The sequence below is a fragment of the Panonychus citri genome, unplaced genomic scaffold, assembly GCF_014898815.1.
Source record: "Panonychus citri isolate SS breed McGregor unplaced genomic scaffold, ASM1489881v1 Contig00096, whole genome shotgun sequence".
Classification (NCBI taxonomy): domain Eukaryota; kingdom Metazoa; phylum Arthropoda; class Arachnida; order Trombidiformes; family Tetranychidae; genus Panonychus; species Panonychus citri.
In genome coordinates this window covers 737,602-756,347 of record NW_026515501.1, presented here as the reverse complement: position 1 = coordinate 756,347, position 18,746 = coordinate 737,602, and the positions used below count along the sequence as shown (strand labels likewise).

The 18,746-nt window shown below is 30.9% G+C and overlaps 2 protein-coding genes across 3 annotated transcripts; one reads left to right on the top strand and one right to left on the bottom strand.

The window, feature by feature from the left end:
* Positions 1 to 425: 425 nt before the first annotated feature.
* On the bottom strand, positions 426 to 17,576 carry LOC128388220 (histone deacetylase 4-like). Of its 2 annotated transcripts, XM_053347598.1 has the most exons (7): positions 16,817 to 17,576; positions 14,945 to 14,997; positions 13,953 to 14,168; positions 4,133 to 6,629; positions 3,897 to 4,045; positions 2,811 to 2,943; positions 426 to 2,689 (listed from the first exon to the last, which is right to left on the bottom strand). In XM_053347598.1, exons 1-7 carry the CDS (start codon positions 17,215 to 17,217, stop codon positions 2,641 to 2,643), a joined length of 3,498 nt encoding a protein of 1,165 aa, XP_053203573.1. In that variant the 5' UTR covers positions 17,218 to 17,576; the 3' UTR covers positions 426 to 2,640. The 2 variants fall into 2 exon arrangements, with proteins under 2 accessions (XP_053203573.1, XP_053203574.1); XM_053347599.1 differs by lacking the exon at positions 13,953 to 14,168.
* LOC128388231 (doublesex- and mab-3-related transcription factor DM-W-like) lies at positions 7,392 to 9,305 on the top strand. Its single transcript, XM_053347609.1, has 4 exons — positions 7,392 to 7,673; positions 7,772 to 7,972; positions 8,168 to 8,413; positions 8,511 to 9,305. Exons 1-4 carry the CDS (start codon positions 7,595 to 7,597, stop codon positions 8,546 to 8,548), a joined length of 564 nt encoding a protein of 187 aa, XP_053203584.1. The 5' UTR covers positions 7,392 to 7,594; the 3' UTR covers positions 8,549 to 9,305.
* Positions 17,577 to 18,746: the final 1,170 nt, after the last annotated feature.

Below are 18,746 nucleotides of genomic sequence, written 5' to 3'. Positions count from 1 at the left end.
ATTGGTTAATTGTAATCCATTAGAAAACAATTAAGAAAAAAATGACTGGAATCGGAAATTGATTAATTGTATTTTCTTATAAAACAAAACAGCGGAAAAAAAGTCAATTAGGTAATGAGGAAAAAAATAAACAATCAGATGATCAACAAGGTAAGGGCAGTCTAATTGTGATGATTAAAAATAAATTGTTGATTCGAAATCATCTTGATTGAAAAATGAAAGAAATCGAAATGTTTAAACTGAATTACATTTATGTATAATATTTATATTTATATAATTATATTGAAATCGTAATAATTATCATAGATTATTAATCAATGACTAGCATTGTGATTCTGTCAATTTTACAGTAAACATTAAAGTTAATTGTAACAATTAGAAATAATAAAAGAAAAGGAGAAAGGAAAGGAAAACAAAAATATCGATAACGTCGAAAACAATTAATTATGTTGATGATTGTTACAAAGGGAACAAAAATTTAACATTAATCATTTCGTTAATTACAAAATAACTTAAAGTTTACTGTAAAATAATTAGAGAAACTGGTTGATTCCTTAGTTAATTTAGTCTTGATCATCTTTTCATCATTAATTATCATCAGAGGTGTGTGTCAATGATTAGAAAATCTTATTTGTTTGTTAACAATTTTGGCATAATAATAATTATGGTAATAGAAATGATAATTAGACAATTAAGCCAATCGACCAAGAAAACAAGAGAAATGAACGAAAAAGATAAACAGAAACAAAATATGAGTTAAGATACAGAAAATGATGAGATGCTCAGGGTGGAGGTGGAAGTGGTGTCAAGATGAGAGTGGGAGTGGGAAATAGATGACAAGGTATTGACATTGAACAAAGAGACAAGAAACAAAATATAATCATATGTATATTAGATGAGGATGCGGATGAGGATGAGGATGATGATGGCAAATCATTGTTTTGTCTTCAAGTAAATTGTAATTAAACAAATTAGTCAAATGCAAAGGTGATTCCTTGGTGGTTGTTGAGGGTTCAGCAGATTCATTCATCTCGATGTTGATTCATTTCAATTACAATTTTAAACTTTTTCTGATTCTTCATTGAGAAAAGTTTTTCTGGCAAGACAATTAAGTTTATATTATCAAATTAAGGAAAACAATCAGGGAGTGTAAGAGAAAGGCAAAGGCTATTAAGATGAACTTGAATTAGATTCTTGTCTTTTTTTTCTTGGAAAACCAAAGGCTAATTAACAATCAATTGTAGCAATAGATTAATATATTAATTGTATTGTATGATATTATCTTATAATATTTATAATTGTTTGGTTTTTTTTTATCTTCTTATTAAATAGCATAATATGTAAACAAGTTTCCATGAGTGTTAATTATGTTTCTTATTTGGTTGTGAATTTTTTGTTGACTTAAATTGTTTTCATTATTGTATTGATTGGTTATGGATTTTGGGTGACAATTTTTAACAGTGAAGCTATAAAGTAACAAATATGGTCCGATTGATTGAGAATTGCTAATCATTAATTGTGGGTAGAAAATTTTGATTAGCAGGATTAACTGAGCTTTTTGTCTCTCAAAGGATTAAGATTACAAATCTTGATTACCAATAAAGATTAATTGGTAATTTAACTTTTAAACTGTGACAATTAAAGAGAGAGAGAGAGAGAGGGAGAGAGAGAAGCAAACAAGATTTCTTATTAACAATTAGCTAATTGTATTTCTAATTGGTTGTTTTTGTATATGAGAAAGAGAGACAGTGATTAACACTTAATACGAATTACGAGTCTAAGTTATTGTTACAATATCATATTTATATTAATTAGCCAATTAATTGGCTTCTTGGGTCAATCTTGTTTGCTTCAATTACTTTGACCAAGACGGAAATAGAGGTAATAGTTAAAATTGATTAGAGTAGTAGATTGATAGATGATCAGATTAAGGGGATTGTTGTTAAACAAGAGTGGAGGTTGTCTTAATATTATCATTATCTAAATTAAAACATTAGACAATAATAATAAAAGTAATTATAATCATGATGATAATAATAACAATAGTAATATTATTAATTATATAGCAAAGTGTGTGTGTTTTGGCATAAGATGATCTTTGGAGGGTGCGGTTGTGAATGGTTTGTAGTTGTTGATGATCAGTTTTTCACCAATGAGAAACTTGCTGGTTGGTTAATTGTTGCTATTAATTGTCATTAATATCTTTATCCTTCTTGCTTGGTGTACCTTGCGGTTTACGTATATGAATGTACCTTGATGATAATGACGATGGTGATGGTTGGTGGTTGGAGGTGGTGGTGGTGGTGGATTTCATACCAAGTGGGTCTGGTTAATCAACACAATATGAATGATAACAATGATGATGATGCACATGAAATGATTATTATCAGTGTCACCTTGTTGTCTTTCATTTAATATCCATGATTAAATTTAATCATTGTCATCGTTAATTAAAGCAATGGAAATATTCCCTTTGGATTATAATCTGGTTTCTTTAGAAATGAAAAAAAGTTTAACCAATAACAATTTGTTTTCGCAATCAAAATTGTCATCATGGTGTAAACATCACTTTCGATTATAATTTTGACAAAGATTCTTTTCTATTTTAATTGCTTCTATCACTTTGGTTGATTAAGATTTTCATTTATCCACATCTTGATCCATTGGTTCCTCACTTGAAGGTTGAGAACTAATTGTTGGTTAAGAAACAGAAATAAACAATTAGTTATTTGATCGTTCATTGAGAAAAAAAAAAGGTTTGTCATTTTAATTAGTTAATTTTGTTCAACAATTAACCGTTAATTACATACTTTAAATGCTTCATGGTAAGAGAGGCCAATGCTGAGGCGGGTGCTCCGAACTCATCGTTATCGGCTTCTTGAGCTTCCAAATGTGAACATTCAATGAGATGAGCGTAACGTTTAACTACAGGCCAATGAGCAGCTATTTGAGCCAATTGACAATTTAATCACAATTAAAGAGAAACAATGTATCATTAATGATTAATTGAATACAAAAGAAAATTTGATGAAAATGAAAAGTCATCATTAAACTAAATCAGTTAATTGTTCCATGGTTAATTTTGAATTAATCATAATGAAACTAGAAATATTGTAAATTGTTTCATGTTAAATGAAAGTTTCATTATGAAACAAGGTTATATGATGATCTTAAAACAATTAACTGATTATTATTATTGAATTTAATTGCTGGTAAATTTCAATCAATATGGTTAATTTCACTTTCTAAATGATTTTTTTAAATATTATGATAATCAATCAGATAAACAAAATGTTAACGGTATTTTTAAATTATCATAATGATTAAAATTTATTTGTTTATTACATAAACAGATTAACTGTAATTATAATCATTGATAATCTTAATCATTTTAATGTTGATTAAAGTGTAAATCATAACAATTTGCAAGGTTGTTTATTTTTGTTTCCATTCAGCAATTTTAATCAAAAAGGTGAACTAGATTTTGATTATTTTTGGTTATTATCAATGAAAGAAATTAAAATTAATTTGATTAAGTGAAACCTCAAATTGTTGTAAAATCTGGATTACCTTGCTATTAATTGTTATCCTCAAAAATAATTAACTTGTTTATAAAGTAAATCATTTAAGATGAATGTAAAATATCAAGTTATGTAATTTACTTATTCACTAAATTACAACTCAATCAAATTTACAATCAAATTTTTTTTTGTTTTAAATTAACTATACAACAAGAATATCATCATTTGTAACCCTTAGCAATTAAAGTTGCCTCTAGATGTAAATTGCTATCAAAAATTAAACACAATATAATCATGAAACTTGGTAAAGTGTAAGTAAACATTAATCAATGTAAACAAGAAAATAACAACAATTAAAATCCAAATTTAAATTACCTTGAATGTTAATAACTTTTTTAAGTGTATCAATGGCCTGTTGAGATGGCTGTCGATTGAGCTCTTGGTCATTAATAGGAGTTGTCTCATCCCCGAGCAAGGCCATTACACTTTCTTGGGCACAATCACATATCGAAGGTAAATCGTACCTGAAAGATTAACAATAAGTGAACAATTAAAATGGTCAGTTTGATTGTGTTTCAAATTGTTAGAAGGAAAAACAAGTCACCACTTACCCTCCTTCTAATGCTAAGACAAGTTTTCCGTTAGCTAATTTCATCAATTGTTTGGTCATCCAGCCGAAACATGCTGGTGACACTTGATAACCTCCCAATGGTGGTGGATGACCAGCGGCAGCATCGAACCCACAAGCGACCAGAATAATTTCCGGATCAAAGTCTTTGGCAATTGGTAAAACAATTGACCTAAAAGCTGCCAAATATTCAGCGTCACCTTTAGTTTCGGGGGATATTCCACCGGACCAGGCGATGTTCACATTGAAACCAGTTCCATCTTCAATACCGATTTCAGTTGGATCACCGGTACCGGGGAAAAAGTTACCATCATCATGACGATGAAGTGAAATGTACAGTACATGAGATGAGTCATAAAAAATCTGCTGAATTCCATTACCATGGTGAACATCCCAGTCAACAATTAAAATAGTTTCCATGTTGTGCTTTTTTCGTATCATTTGAGCTGCAATGGCCAAGGAATTAAAGAAACAAAATCCCATCGCCTGGTTAACTTCAGCGTGATGACCTGGAGGCCTTACAATGGCAAAACCATTTTTCAATTCACCTTGAGCAACTTTCAAGGCCAATTCACATACACAGCCAACAGCCATTAACGCAGCCGATGCGGTGTGTAGCTCATTCCAAGTTGTATCAGAATCGACGCCAATCCCACCACAGGCTAACATAACGAAAGATTTAATCGGTAACTCGGCCAATTTGGCGGCATCCAGTTTTGGTCGGTTTAAAGGACTAGTTCCAAAAAGTAAGGAATAAGCTTCTGAATGGCATAATTGGACATCTTCTAGTGATGCTTTTCGTGAGCGAATCTTTTCACACCTTGAGGCAAGACCAGTTTCTTGGAGACGAGCCCAAATCGATTGTAATCGACCAGAGTGTTCAGGGTGGAAGGAATTATCTCCACAGCAACATTGATGTTTGAGCATAAGATTATCGTAGGCTAAGCCTGTTGTTGATTTTCTAGAGTTAATTGGTGGTGAGAGAGATGACGACTTTTCCAAAGACGATGATTTAAGTGCTACAAAAGGACTTGATGAGGCTCGGGAAAGTGGACGAGTTGAGTCGTAATATGGATAACGGGAATGAGAAAGAATCTGTGGATATTGATTTCCTTCTGGAAGCAATGATATTGTATGGAGTGGATGATGAGGGTGATGATGAGTAACAACAGTGGAAGGTGGTGGCGGTGGTGGTGGAGGTGGAAGTGGATGTCCATGTGAGGGATGGTGTGGATGTGATGTTATTACGGATGAATTTGAATGGTGCAGTGAGGAAGAGGATTGATGATTCGGAGGGGAGGGTTGACTGTGTTGTTGTCCTTGAAATAAAATGAGTTGTTGTTGAAGTTGATAAATAATTTGCTCATATAAAGCGGGATCTTGAATTGGGGGCATTTGCAATTGAGGTGATATCAAGTCCCGTTGTTGGGCAAGGAATGCTTCCCGTTCATGACTCGATTGTTTCATCATGATCGGTTCTCCCCCACTTGTGTTACCATTTCCACCGCTTCCCGTTCTTACAATTCCTCCCAATTCGGTTGGTGTTGCTTCTCGAGATTTACATCCACTCGACGCTGAACCAACCGAACCTGACCCACTCCCACTAGCTAAATAATCGATTGAATAACTTGACTCAATTCCACTTATTGAACAAGAAGATGTTCCCTCTTCCGGTGTGGGTGGTGCTTCTTGTGAGTATTGGCGTTTGATTCTTTCTTTTCGACTTGGAATGCTGCTTCCACCAGGTAAATTGGATATCGATCCTGTTAGTGGAGGTGTAGATGCTGCTGATCCCATAGTTCCCACTCCACTGGAAGATGATGTAACTCCCATAGCCCCCAGCGGTGAATCAACCATATCATCTTGAGCAATTGCCGCTTCTGTTTCCTCTTCGAAACTTTGACTTTGAAGTTGTTGTTTACTTGAAGCTCGGGTTAACACCGTTTGCCTAATATGTTGTTTAACAAGATTCCGATGATGTTGGGATGATGATGAAGGTGTTACTTGTTGAGGTGTTGACGATTGATGGTCAGAGGGAGATGAAGATGTGGTACAAGTAGTAAGTGATGAGACGGGTGACGAAGAGGCTGAATGTAGTTTAAGGTGACCTAAAGGAAGAGGTGCTGAGTGAGTTCGTCCTAATCGACGATGGTTTGACTTAATTATCGTCGGATGACCAATTGAACCATCGATTGAGGCTACATGATGAGTGGTGGCTGGATGTGGATGAGGATGGACATAAGAATGTGATAGAATGGCTCCCGAATGATGAAGCGACGACGAATGCAATGGAGGACTACCATTCCCACTGCCTCCTCCTCCTCCTCCCCTGTCAATATGATTTCCGGTTATAAAATTAGTTATATGACAATCATCTGGATGCGAAGAATGAGAAAGCAAATTCCCTGAATTATCTGAATCCAAAGGTTTTATCGATGAACTTCCATAGGGACTTGTTGGTGGACTATTTTCTTGTATCACTGAGATGATGCAAACAAGAGTGAGTGAGAGAGAGAGAGGGGATGGAGAAGATGAAGAAAATAACAGGAACAACAGCATCAAAGGAAGAAGAAGAAGTAAAAAGATAGACAGAGAAAAAGAAAGAGAAAACAAGTAAGACTCAGATTAATACCAAAGGCAAGAAGAAAGAGAAAAATAGATTGAACTATAAATAGAAAAGGCCAAATATATAAATAGACATGGAAAGAGAAAGAGGAATAAAAGGTTCAGGAGAATATTTTCTCTTCTTCATGTACTTGGTGTTCTCTCTATATTTATAATACTTTTCATCAGCATGATCATCATGAAATGAGAGGAAAAGAAGGATGAAAAAGGAGGAAAATAGAAAGAGAGAGAAAGTGAATAGAAACATTCAAATTCTGGTTCAACAATCACAAGGAACCAAGACCCAGAAAACATGAAGAACAAAAAAATACAGGCCAACACAATGGGAACTTTTTTTTCATCATTTTCATCATTAGGTCTTTATCTTTAATTATCACTTGGATGTGGACAAATTGCTAATCAATTGATTGGGAACTTGAAACGATTTCAATTAGTTTAGATTAAGATTAGATAACAACAGACCAATGGTAAAGAAAGAAAAGTCAAACAGTAAATCCATTCGTCATAAATACACAGAGAATATCTTTTTTTGTTTCCATCAGCTAATTAATTTCATTAGAATGATTAATTTTCTTCTAATTGTTACAAATGTAATTTTATATTCTGGTTACAAGAAGAGACTCTGAGTTAGGGTTTATTTAAATTCAGCTCTTCACAATTCACGTTAGTTGGAAAACTTTACACAACCAGTGGAGGCGCTCGAGTCTTTTTCCAATAACTGAGTCGCTTTGATTGTTGTGTTTGTTAAGAATTAATTTTCTGTTTTGATTGTGCCATAATATTTGTTTGATATTTATTTTAATTATAATCATCTACTATCATGAATGACGAGAAGAAAAAGAAACGAGAACCTAATTGTGCTATATGCTTGAATCACGGAATCAAAGTTTTACTCAAAGGTAAGATTAACAAATTTTTAATCTTCTTCCATTTTCAATGAGACATTAGGGTTAATATTTTTCTTCTCGCATTTTTTTTTCTTCTTTTTTTTCTTTAGGGCATAAGCGACATTGTAAGCATCGAGACTGTAAATGTCGCAAATGTATTGAAACTAAAGAACGACAAGAGTATATGGCAGATATGCAATATATCAAAAGAAATGGAAATGCCGAAGAAGCCAGGCTTGGTAAGAAAGCAGACATGATTGCTATCTACAATGAACGCATGAAGAACAAAAAGAGCAAAAAGACAGTATTAGGTAAGAATAAAGAAAAAAAGAGTTAAGAATTGACTCTTTCCCTTTCTTTTCTGTTCTCTCTTTCTCTCACTCAAGGTTTTATTCAATTTTTAGCTTTTCTTTCCCTTTGTTTATACTCTCTTATTATTATTGATAAATTTTACATTTCTAATTTGATTGCTTTTTCTTTTGATTTCTTCTTGATTCTCTTTTTAGAAACAGAATGTGACAAGCTCACTACTCATATGGCTGAACTGGGCGATGAAGTCAGGAGTAAATCACCCGTTGATAAGTCAATCCCTCATGAAGTGGTTGACTCTAATATTCAAGATCTTCTACACTTCTTTCGTGAAGAATTGAGACTCACGGAAGAAGACGATATGCTCTTTCATAGTTTGGTAGTTATGGTCCAAGACCTCGAAGAAGCTACTAACGACTCTGTTTATGACAATATTATCGAAAGTAAGTAATTTACTCATTAATAATTGTTTGAATTGTAACAACTAATTCAATTTTCTAATCATGCTTCTATTTCTGTCTTTTCTATCATTTCTTACAGTTTATAAGAAGTCAGAAAGGAAGTTAAACTTCCACTAGAACCCAAACAAATCAACATTTTAAACCCTTTTAATCAATAATTTATGTCATTTGTTTTTAATGGATCTTAGATCAATGTGTAACTGATAACGGTCAAAGACCGAGTTCTAATCAAAAGCCAACAAATTCTTCCCATTTTTTTTTTGTATTGGTTATTATCTTTTAGTCTGTTTTTTTCTCAATGTATTTCTGTGTCAATGTTTTTAATCCAATTGTTCATCAAATGAATGTACCCTGTTATTGATTCTACTCATCGGTCCTGATATTATGTCCAATCAAAAGACGAAAAAAATCCAAAGCATTAACTCGCATCGTAATTAATCTTGATTATTTTGTGAAAAAATCAAAAAAAAGAAAACGAAAGTGTTGTTATTGTGTTAACCCCTTTTTGGAAAGCAAAAGGAACAAATTTCCATATTTCTCAATTCGCAATTAACCAACAATTTACTCTGGTCTTTAACCTTAACCATTAAAATCTGCGTCCCTGTTATCTAATCAAATTATCTGTTATAATTACGGCTACAATTAAGGTCACATCACTCGGAATGAAATTAATTAACTTTCCCCTTTTAAGGACAAAAAAATATCAATCTAATTTCAATGATTGTAATCAAAGGAAAATCATTGTGACTCTTGTTCAACTTATTAATTATTAATTATCATTCTCATCAATTAGATATGATATTTTTTTTTATCTATTTAATTGTATTAATCATGTAGCCATAATGTAAACAATAAATCTCAAGGATAAGGAAGATACTCTTCATGTTGGTGTAATTGTTTTTCATCATCACCATCATATTTTTTGTCATCATCATAGGAAGAGAAAAGTTTATATCAATAGATTTTTTTCTTCATTTTACTTCTTTTTTCATCATCATCATCATTTCAATCTCATTCTTTTATAATATTGTTATGAGTATATGCATGTTCATGTACATGTTTATATCTTTCTGTATGTGTATAAATGTCTATGTATATGTGAACCTGAGCAGCAGCAACAACACTGAAAGTTATAAATAGAAACTAAATTATCAATGTCTGATGATATGGTAGAGGCAAGTACAGAACAGAGTGTAACAGTGAAAAAGAAAGAGAAACCTTACTTTTCCCTACCTTTTTACCAGTAAAAATCCTGGTTTTTATAGAGTTTATTATAACAACTTACCTAACCTGACCTACTTTTTAAGAGAGAGAGAGAAAAAAAGAAAGAAACTAACGAAAGAGATTGAAAAACCGATGGGATTAATGAAGCTTTCAATTTGAAATATACATAGTAACAGAGGTTAGAGTGAAAAAAAAACATTCTTTGCTACTTTTTCTTTCCATGGAGAAATGAAAACAGGTATTTATCTTTCAATGGATTCATCATGATCAACAACAATCAACAAGCAATGAAAGAGAGAGAGAGAGAAACATCAACAATCAACAGGAAGACAATAAGAAAATGTCCATAGAGAAATGAGCGAAAATATCATCAGCATATAATCATTTTAACTATGATGATAAGGACGAAGCCACAAACAAATCAATGGATAGGAAAATATATCATCAATAAGACGAGAAAATATAAATTAAAATGATATATTTGAAAAACGATCAGACAAAATATCTAATACTTCATGGTAACAATAACTTCAATGTCAAATGTATTTTTAGTTTCTCATAATATTACAATTCTCGTATTATTTTTATGCTCACATAAGAAACAATCATAAAAGTAATAATAATCATGATAATAACAATAATGAATGAGAAAGACACTAAATCATTATAAAATGAACAAAAATATCAAATCTAATCAAGGTAAGGTTATGATTATTGGCCAATCGAGAAACAGGTAAATATATCATAAGTTGATCATCAAAACAATAATCAATGTAGAAATTAAATAACGTAAAATTAATTTTCTATTTTGAATCGAAAATTGGTCATGATTAACAATCCAATTGAGAATTAGTTGATTGTGATAATCATTGATAATTTAACGATCAATTGATTAGTGAGTTGACTTTTCTTTTCAGTTATTTATAATTGTATTAGATTTTGCAAACAATTGTTATAACAGTTGATTAGCTAATTGTAATCATATTGCACTTATTTGATGATTTCTGATTACAATTAACTAATTATAGTTGTTTTCTTGTTAATCGTAAATCTAATAAAGATAATCAAGAAAGGAAACATTTTCTCAAACCTGTAAATCAATTAATCTTAACTGATGATTTAACAAAAAAAAACCGATGCAATTTAAATCAAATTGTTTCAATCATCATCATTATTAAGTCTTCCTCTTAATTCACAAAACCAAATCATAATTAATCATCAATTAATTGAATCACAAAACAAATTAACTAAACTGAAAAAATAATCAAGGTAAATTGTTAATCAAAAAGCATTAGTATCAAATTGTTTTCTTTTTTTTTACAATTTTCAAGGTTGACAATTTAAAAATTTGATTAAAATAATTACTTTAAAATCCGATACATAATATAACAACAATTACTATTTAAAATAAACTACAGTTAATAATTAATTATGATAATCAAGACAATTAACTGATTCCTCAATTATGTAACAATGTTTCATTTTCAATGTCAATGTTTGGTTAAATTACATTTCCAATTTATTATTAATATTTTAATTGTAATTCACTTTTCTGTTGTTAAGTATTTACAGTTAGATAATTACAATTTAAATTCTATTACCTTTTTTCCCTCAATACTATTAATATATAATCAGAATATTTATATTATTAGTTGATCTTCATCTCGTTTTTATTATCGTTTCGTTGTCAACGTTGAGATTGTTTCGTCTGAACGTCCTTAACGAAATGTGATAATCAAGTTAATTGATGACACATTAATTTCTTACAATAATGATAGAGTATAAATAAGTGTATGTGTATAATTGAGATGGAAATAAGGAAACAGAAAAAAATTTAGAATCAAAATCAAGGTAATCAAGTTAACTTTCTAAAATTAATCAATCGTTATTGTAATCATGGTGATGCTGAGAATCAAATTGTTACGCTGATAAGAAAATTAAATTGTAATGAAAATGAAATTTAAAGAGAAGAGAAAAATTAAAGAGTTGAAAACAACAAAAAAAATAATTAACTGATGATAATCATTAGAAAGTAAATTAAAAAAAAAACATTAAATTAACTTGAATAATTAGTTAGTGATTTTTTGTAAACAAGATTAAGAAAATTTTTTCTTGACCTTATTGTGATTAAAGTCAATTTTGTTAATTGATTACTAGAAATTATTAAAGTTCAACAATTAACACAATTAAAGTCGTTCACCTTAATTATAAAAGTGATGTGATGATAAATTACAGAGGAAAAACAATCAATCAGTTGATTGTTGAATTTTGAATTAGTAATTAGCGCTGCTAGTAAATTAGCTTATGTGAGAAATCATTGATTATATTGATGATGATAACGATAATATTTTAATTCTGATTGAGCCTGAGGCATTGAAATGCTAAGGAAAAAAGCTCAATGTCGTTCAATGAGAATGAGCATGATGATTATGATTATAATTATGATGATGTTTATCCCATTTTTGCAACAATTTATGGGTAAACAGAGTAATCGCTCAAGGACGTTTGCTTGTATTTATAAAAATAGAGGCAAAAAGATAGTACATGTAAGATGATGATAAGGATGATGAAGATGAAGATGAAGATGGTGATGATGATGTTTGACGAAAAGTAAAAAGTTCTAAAAACACATGATAAAGATGATGATGGAAGGAGAAACTTTGAAATTTTAAAACAATATAAGAATTGAAATGATCAGAATGATGATGATGATGATGATGTTGGAATTGTCCAATCATCAAAATAATCATTTTACTTTAAAAGGATTTATCTGTAAAATGATGAGGATCATTTTCCTCTGAACAACAATTGTAAACAATATTGACTATTGTTTCAATTTATAGTATTTAGCGATTTGATTGATAAAAATTAATCATTAACCAGTTTCATAATTGTAATTGTTTGTTTTCATTTGCTATTTTGGTAAAGGGATTTCACTATGACCAGGAGTTAATTACTATCGATATGAAGAGTTATGGATCGACTGGGAAAACTGATTCTGCTAGTTAATTGACTTTATCGTCTAGCTAATTGTTTTTTTTTGAAAAATTTCAGGTGAGAAACGATTAATAAACTAATCAGTTGATTAAAAATTAGACGAAATTGGGCATATGATTATCAGAAAGCAGGAAACAGCCAAATAACCAGAAACAATAAACAATAAACCAATAACAGTAAAGTTCCGTAATAGTAATTAATGTTTTCATCTCCAAAAGGTGATTCTGGTTTCTCTTGGTAAATTATTGTTTACATTTGATTATCTGAAAATGATCATCACTGTGAATATGAAACATATGATCTGTAACCTTGAGAGTGTCAAGTTTATCCCAAAATAGTTCTAATTTAAGTTTCTCCACCTTCACCTCCTCCTGAAAACTCAGTGAGTATTTTAAATCAGCTGAAGAGGATATTAGACTGAAAATAACTTGATCATTGTGATTAAAATACAAGCAGAGCGATTTTCAAGCTTAGATTATAACTGTAAATGTAATAAGATATAAATATACTTCGATTTTTTTTTCGTAATCAAGGCTAAACAATTTAAATGTTCAAAGCTGTATCAGTTAACTATTTTGGTTTGGGAAATTTAGTTCTTTTTATTTTCCTTGATTATCTTCAAGAAATATAATACTCATCAGAATTGTTACTGTTTAATGAGTAATCATGGAGATATAATGATGAACTTGAAAGTCAAAGAACCATATTAATGGAGAGAGAGAAAATTTCACGATTAAAGTGATGATCAAAAAATTATAATCACACTAATTGATTAATAATTACTGTTAATTATTGTTCGAAACTATGAGGCTAATCATCATGTCAGCTGATAATAAATGAAAGAGAAATGTTATTATTATATTAATCAACAAGAGAGTATAATATTGATTAATATAATGGAAAAATATTGGAACATAATTAATGTTGATGATGATAATTTCTAACTGACTTTGAGTCAATTGATTACTTGTTGATTTGAATCATATGATTTTCAATTAGAATCAGAGAGAAAGTCTTGTTAATTAGTAAACTATAAAGATAATCATAAGCAAAATATCATCGGCCTGAAGTTTACAACCTTGACAAGAATTTCTTGAGGAAAAATCATCATGATGAGCATGAGAGATGAATTATATTTAGATGTGTATCATTCGGCAATGATACAGACTAAGACAGAGAGAGAATGAGAGAGATGATAAACAATACATATGAAATATGAAAAAAGGATTATATGTATCGTGTTGTGAAATTGTCATTAATTGTAATTAGTAAATAGAAGTGATTAATTTTTCATGCATACTTGATGATGATGCGGAAACAGGAGCCGAAGCTGAGCCTTCGGTGATAGATCCATACAAGGAATGTTGATGCACTAGGGAAGATGATCCAGTCGATATTGGACCATGTCGACCTCGATTTTTAGGTAATTTACGTTTGAGAAGAGGTGATTGGTTACTTCTCCGTTCGATAACTTTTTGCTTTAATGCTGATCGCACTTTTAAATTAGGTTCGGAAGCTGTTGATGGTTCAAGATGAATTTATGATGAGAGGATAGTACAGAAGCACAGAGAGAGAGAGAGAAAAAGAGAGAGAGAAGTTATTTATTAGTTAATTAATTGTGCAATTAAATCACATAACAAGGGATAATTGATTCTGATAATGGATTTGGATGAGCTGAGGTGGAGGAAAATTATCAAGCATTGAAAATACAACCATAGTATATAAAAAAACAAAAAGTGTATCAAGGTGTAAATTTTTGTTGTTACAGTAAATTGCAATTGTAATTATCATTGTAGATGTGGTTGCAATTAATAATATTATCATTATTATATTAATAACATTATATGTAAGTTAAATTGGTGCTTTTTTTAAATGCATGTTAATGTTTGCTTAACTTGCAAGGAAAATTGTAGAAAGACCTTGACAATAATGACGTTTTCATCTCTCTCTCTCTCTCTCTCTCTCTCTCTCTCTCTCTCTCTCTCTCTCTCTCTCTCTCTCTTCATCATCTTCAAAGTTGTCGTTCTTTGCATCTTCACTCGATCTTCTTATTCTGTTAAGTTGCCAATTATAACTTGACTCTTTCTGTTCAATATACACACTTAATATCAACGTTACGAGTATATTTTTATACTCATAACTGTAAATGTGAAAAGGATGCTGATGATGATGATGAGGGTGATTTGAAAGATACATGGATCATTGTCTCTATTGTAACGGTAATCAGGTTAATTATCACAGTTGTTTTCATCATCATCAACACCTACGTTTCAATTAATAAAACATATTTACCTGTTTTCCTTAAGGTGCTTAAGTTTTCTTCATATTTTCCAGAGACTGGATTCCTATGGTGGTAAAAGAAAATAAGTTAAAAGGAATTAGTTGTGATTGAATGAAAGGGAACAAGTGATTGGATAAGATTATGTGGATAAAAAAAAGATGACCATCGTTGAAGATAATATTATTATTATCATCATCATCTCTCACTTTATCTCTTCCTAATAGTTTAATCTTCCTCCCACAACAAAGTTTATTTTTGTCAAATTGAATAAACTCTCTAGGTCACCTAGATTATCACATGGAGATGATCATCTTTCTAATAATAATGGAGATAAATTCAATGAAAATAGTAAATGAGAAAAAGGAAAGATACATGAAAGAAACACTGAAACGTGTTGGCGAGTAACTGTCAACTTCCTTGTTATTCAATTTACTCTCACTTTCCATGGATCAACAATTAACTAACTATATTTAAACATTGAAAATGTTTCCAAATTTAACCCTAACCAACCCAATGGACAATTTTCAAAGTGTATCATCATTACGATCTTCATCTTCCAAGGCTAAAAAAAGCATTCATCTAATAATGTTTTCTTAACATTTTCTTGGAAGCTTAATGTTTCTTTATTAAAACAGCATGAGGATGAGGAAGATGAGTTTTCCCCTTAACCTCTTAACACCATTTATTTTTATATATATCGAATCCACTTTTGTTGTTATGAAATCATATTCGTCAACAATTACAATTTTTCAAGAGATTCTAATTAAAATGATAGTTTTAATCATCTTTCACTTTTTACTACTACCATTTAATAATAAACATGATTAATCTGTAATTATGATGTTTCCATCAATTTCTTTTGATATTTGATTACTTTATGTTTTAGATTATAAATTAATAACATTTGATAAACTGAAATGATTGACGATAAATTTTAGACAAAAATAATAATATCAAACAATCAATAATACAAATAGTATTAAACGTAATTGTAAACTGTTAACATGTAAACAGCCCTGTCAATGGACATAAACAAATAGCAATGAATAAGTAAACATAATAATAGTAATAAGGAATAGCTAAAAATCAAATCAAATCAAAATCAGGAATCACTAAACTGAAACAAGGTCAAAAAACAACAATCATGTCGATGAACAAGATGATAATCAAATGTAAAATTTTGTTAATCATTTCTGTGAATTAAGGTTTCATGATAGCCTAATTTATATTAGATCAATAAAATAAGAAAGAATCTCGAAAATGGATGACGAGGGAGAAAAGAGAGAGAGAAAGTGAGTGAGAGAGAGAGAGAGAGAGAGAGAGAGGAGGAGAGTGTAACCATCTTGTAAAAGCAATGATGATATTTAATGATGGTGTAAATACTAAAAATGAATTGTAACTAAAATGACAAGAATTGAATCAACAGAAATAACTGAAAATGGTGGAAATATAAAAGGGAAAGTGAGAAAGAAAGAAAACAAGAGAGAGAGAGAGAGAGAGAGAGAGAGAGAGAGAGAGAGAGAGAGAGAGAGAGAAACTATTGAGTTTTCTGTTTGGAATATCATATAAATCAATATATCTATTACTAATAGGAAACAAATTAACCTACAATGATAGTAATAATAGTAATAGAAAATATCATATGCGTATAATTTGTGTTTAATAAAATCATATCAATAGCATGTTTCCCATGCAGAACAATTTTGCACCCACTTTCTTTTTCCTATGTCAATCTGTGTAAATAGAAGTGGATTCATTGCAAAATCTTGAAGAATAATATTATTGAATGTTGGTGTTGTAATACGAGGGAGATGATAAATGAGAGAATAAGTGGTCTCAATGGAGGGAGAGAGAGAGAGAGAGAGAGAGAGAGAGAGACTCACCAAGCAAGGTGTACGAATTGATTTGAATTATTGGTTATGGAGGATTTACAGGTACCCGGTGGTTGTCCATTGTTGATTGTTCCCGTAATTGAATTACACACTGATCCGGTTGCATTGCGATGAGGTTGTTGTGGTTGATGGTGATGATGATGCTGAAGGTGGTGGTGGTGTTGTGCTAATGTCGATACTTGTGTTGGTAATTGTTGTTGATGTTGTTGTTGTGGTGATTGGGATGTTGGTGGTGGTTGTTGTGGTTGAGGTTGTTGTTGTGGTGGTAGTTGATTTGATTGTGGTTTTTGTTGATTAGCCTCTCGCTGTTTATTTAAAACAAATTCTTGCAGGCGTTGTTTAACCTCCGAAGAGGCAATGGCACTGTGTTTATGTTTCTCTTTGATAAACATTGAGTTGAAGAAACAAGAGAAACAGAAAGAGGTGAAGATGACGATAGAGAATACGAAAAAGACCAAGATGATAATGAAAATGAAGATGAAGATGATGAGGGATGATTTAACACAGACAGAGAAATTAGACAGATGAAGAGTGATTTGTGACAATCATGAAAGACAGAAACATAGACACGAAACATACACAGGAGAACAAGAAAAGAGAAAAAAAAGAGATAAGAAAAATTGAGAGAAATTGAGAGAGGGAGAAATAGAGATAAATAAAGGAGAGAGAGAGAGAGAGAGAGAGAAAATAACAGAGAAAGTAAGATAAATACAAATTGAGCGAATGGAAGGGAGAAAAACAGAGAAAGAGAGAGAGAGAAGGAGAGAAAAGTAAGGGGAAATGAGAGAGGATGAGAAGATAAAAGGCGAAAAAACGAAACGAAAGACTAGAAAGTGAGAGTTGCACGGGAATTAATGATGATGATAACGTTGAAGACAAGAAGAAGATGATGATCGAAATCTCTTTCTTCTATTCTGTCTAAAGGTAACAAAAAGTAGCCTTAACTCATCATGTTTTCTAATTTACTGTTGTTGTTGTTCAAACGAATGGATAACTGATCCCTATTAATATTTTTTCCTTTTCTTTTTATCTTCGAATAAAAAATTCGAGTTCTTATAATTTCCACCAGAGATCGACACTTGCTTGATGTCGATTAAATTGTGACAGTTTGATGGATAAAAGTGCAACACGAATACGACTTTGCAATTGTCTTTGAGATCCATTTAATGGAATATCGCCTTGGACTCCAAGAGCATTGGTCCATCGACCCTAAAAAAGAAAGAGAAGGTTGAATGGGATCTGACAAAGAGACGAACAATTATTATTCAGTCCACCGCCATTCACTTGAACAATAATTTTATAATCACTTTCTCATTTCCCTTATCCCATACGTACCCATGATGGTGATTCTTAAATCAATCCTCGAGCGGCGGTGGGCTGAAAAACTTCAGTCAACTTGAAGAAACTTTTTCGCGAAGTTTAATTTTTAAAGATAATCTGATTTCTCTCTCTCTCTCTCTCTCTCTCTACAACTTTTAAGACCGATAGTTAAATGGAAACTTTTTTGTGAATGAAAAATTTTTATTCGTTTTTTTTATTACATTTTTGTTGTCGATTTACAGATTGTCACAATTAGTAAGTCGATCGTTGAATGAGCTCTGAAATTAAAACACATTTTTCTTAATTTTTTAATTTGGTTTTAGATACAACATAATTATTGTTGATTAAATTTGTTAATCAACTTACCTTTGTTTTCTGATTTAATTGATCACATTTTGTTAACTATTTAGAATTGATTGTAACAGTTACTGTGTAAGAAGAATCAAAATTAAGTTTGTATGGAGAAAATTGTGAAAATCATTAAAAAACAATCAACATTGACCAAGAACGAGATCATTTAAGTAAATGACAGTTTATATTTTTTGCTTTCACATTTTATATTTATAGCAATTAAACAATCAATTGCTATTGATGATTGATC

What these genes read in the sequence shown, in the direction of transcription:
- LOC128388231 (XM_053347609.1), top strand. Translation starts at nt 7,595, where the DNA reads ATGAATGACGAGAAGAAAAAGAAACGAGAACCTAATTGTGCTATATGC. An exon ending in GAGCAAAAAGACAGTATTAG is followed by an intron (nt 7,973 to 8,167) that starts GTAAGAATAAAG and finishes TTCTCTTTTTAG; the next exon opens with AAACAGAATGTGACAAGCTC. An exon ending in TTATGACAATATTATCGAAA is followed by an intron (nt 8,414 to 8,510) that starts GTAAGTAATTTA and finishes CATTTCTTACAG; the next exon opens with TTTATAAGAAGTCAGAAAGG.
- LOC128388220 (XM_053347598.1), bottom strand. Translation starts at nt 17,217, where the DNA reads ATGTTTATCAAAGAGAAACATAAACACAGTGCCATTGCCTCTTCGGAG. An exon ending in AAGCACCTTAAGGAAAACAG is followed by an intron (nt 14,169 to 14,944) that starts GTAAATATGTTT and finishes AACCATCAACAG; the next exon opens with CTTCCGAACCTAATTTAAAA. An exon ending in CTTACCATGAAGCATTTAAA is followed by an intron (nt 2,690 to 2,810) that starts GTATGTAATTAA and finishes ACCAACAATTAG; the next exon opens with TTCTCAACCTTCAAGTGAGG.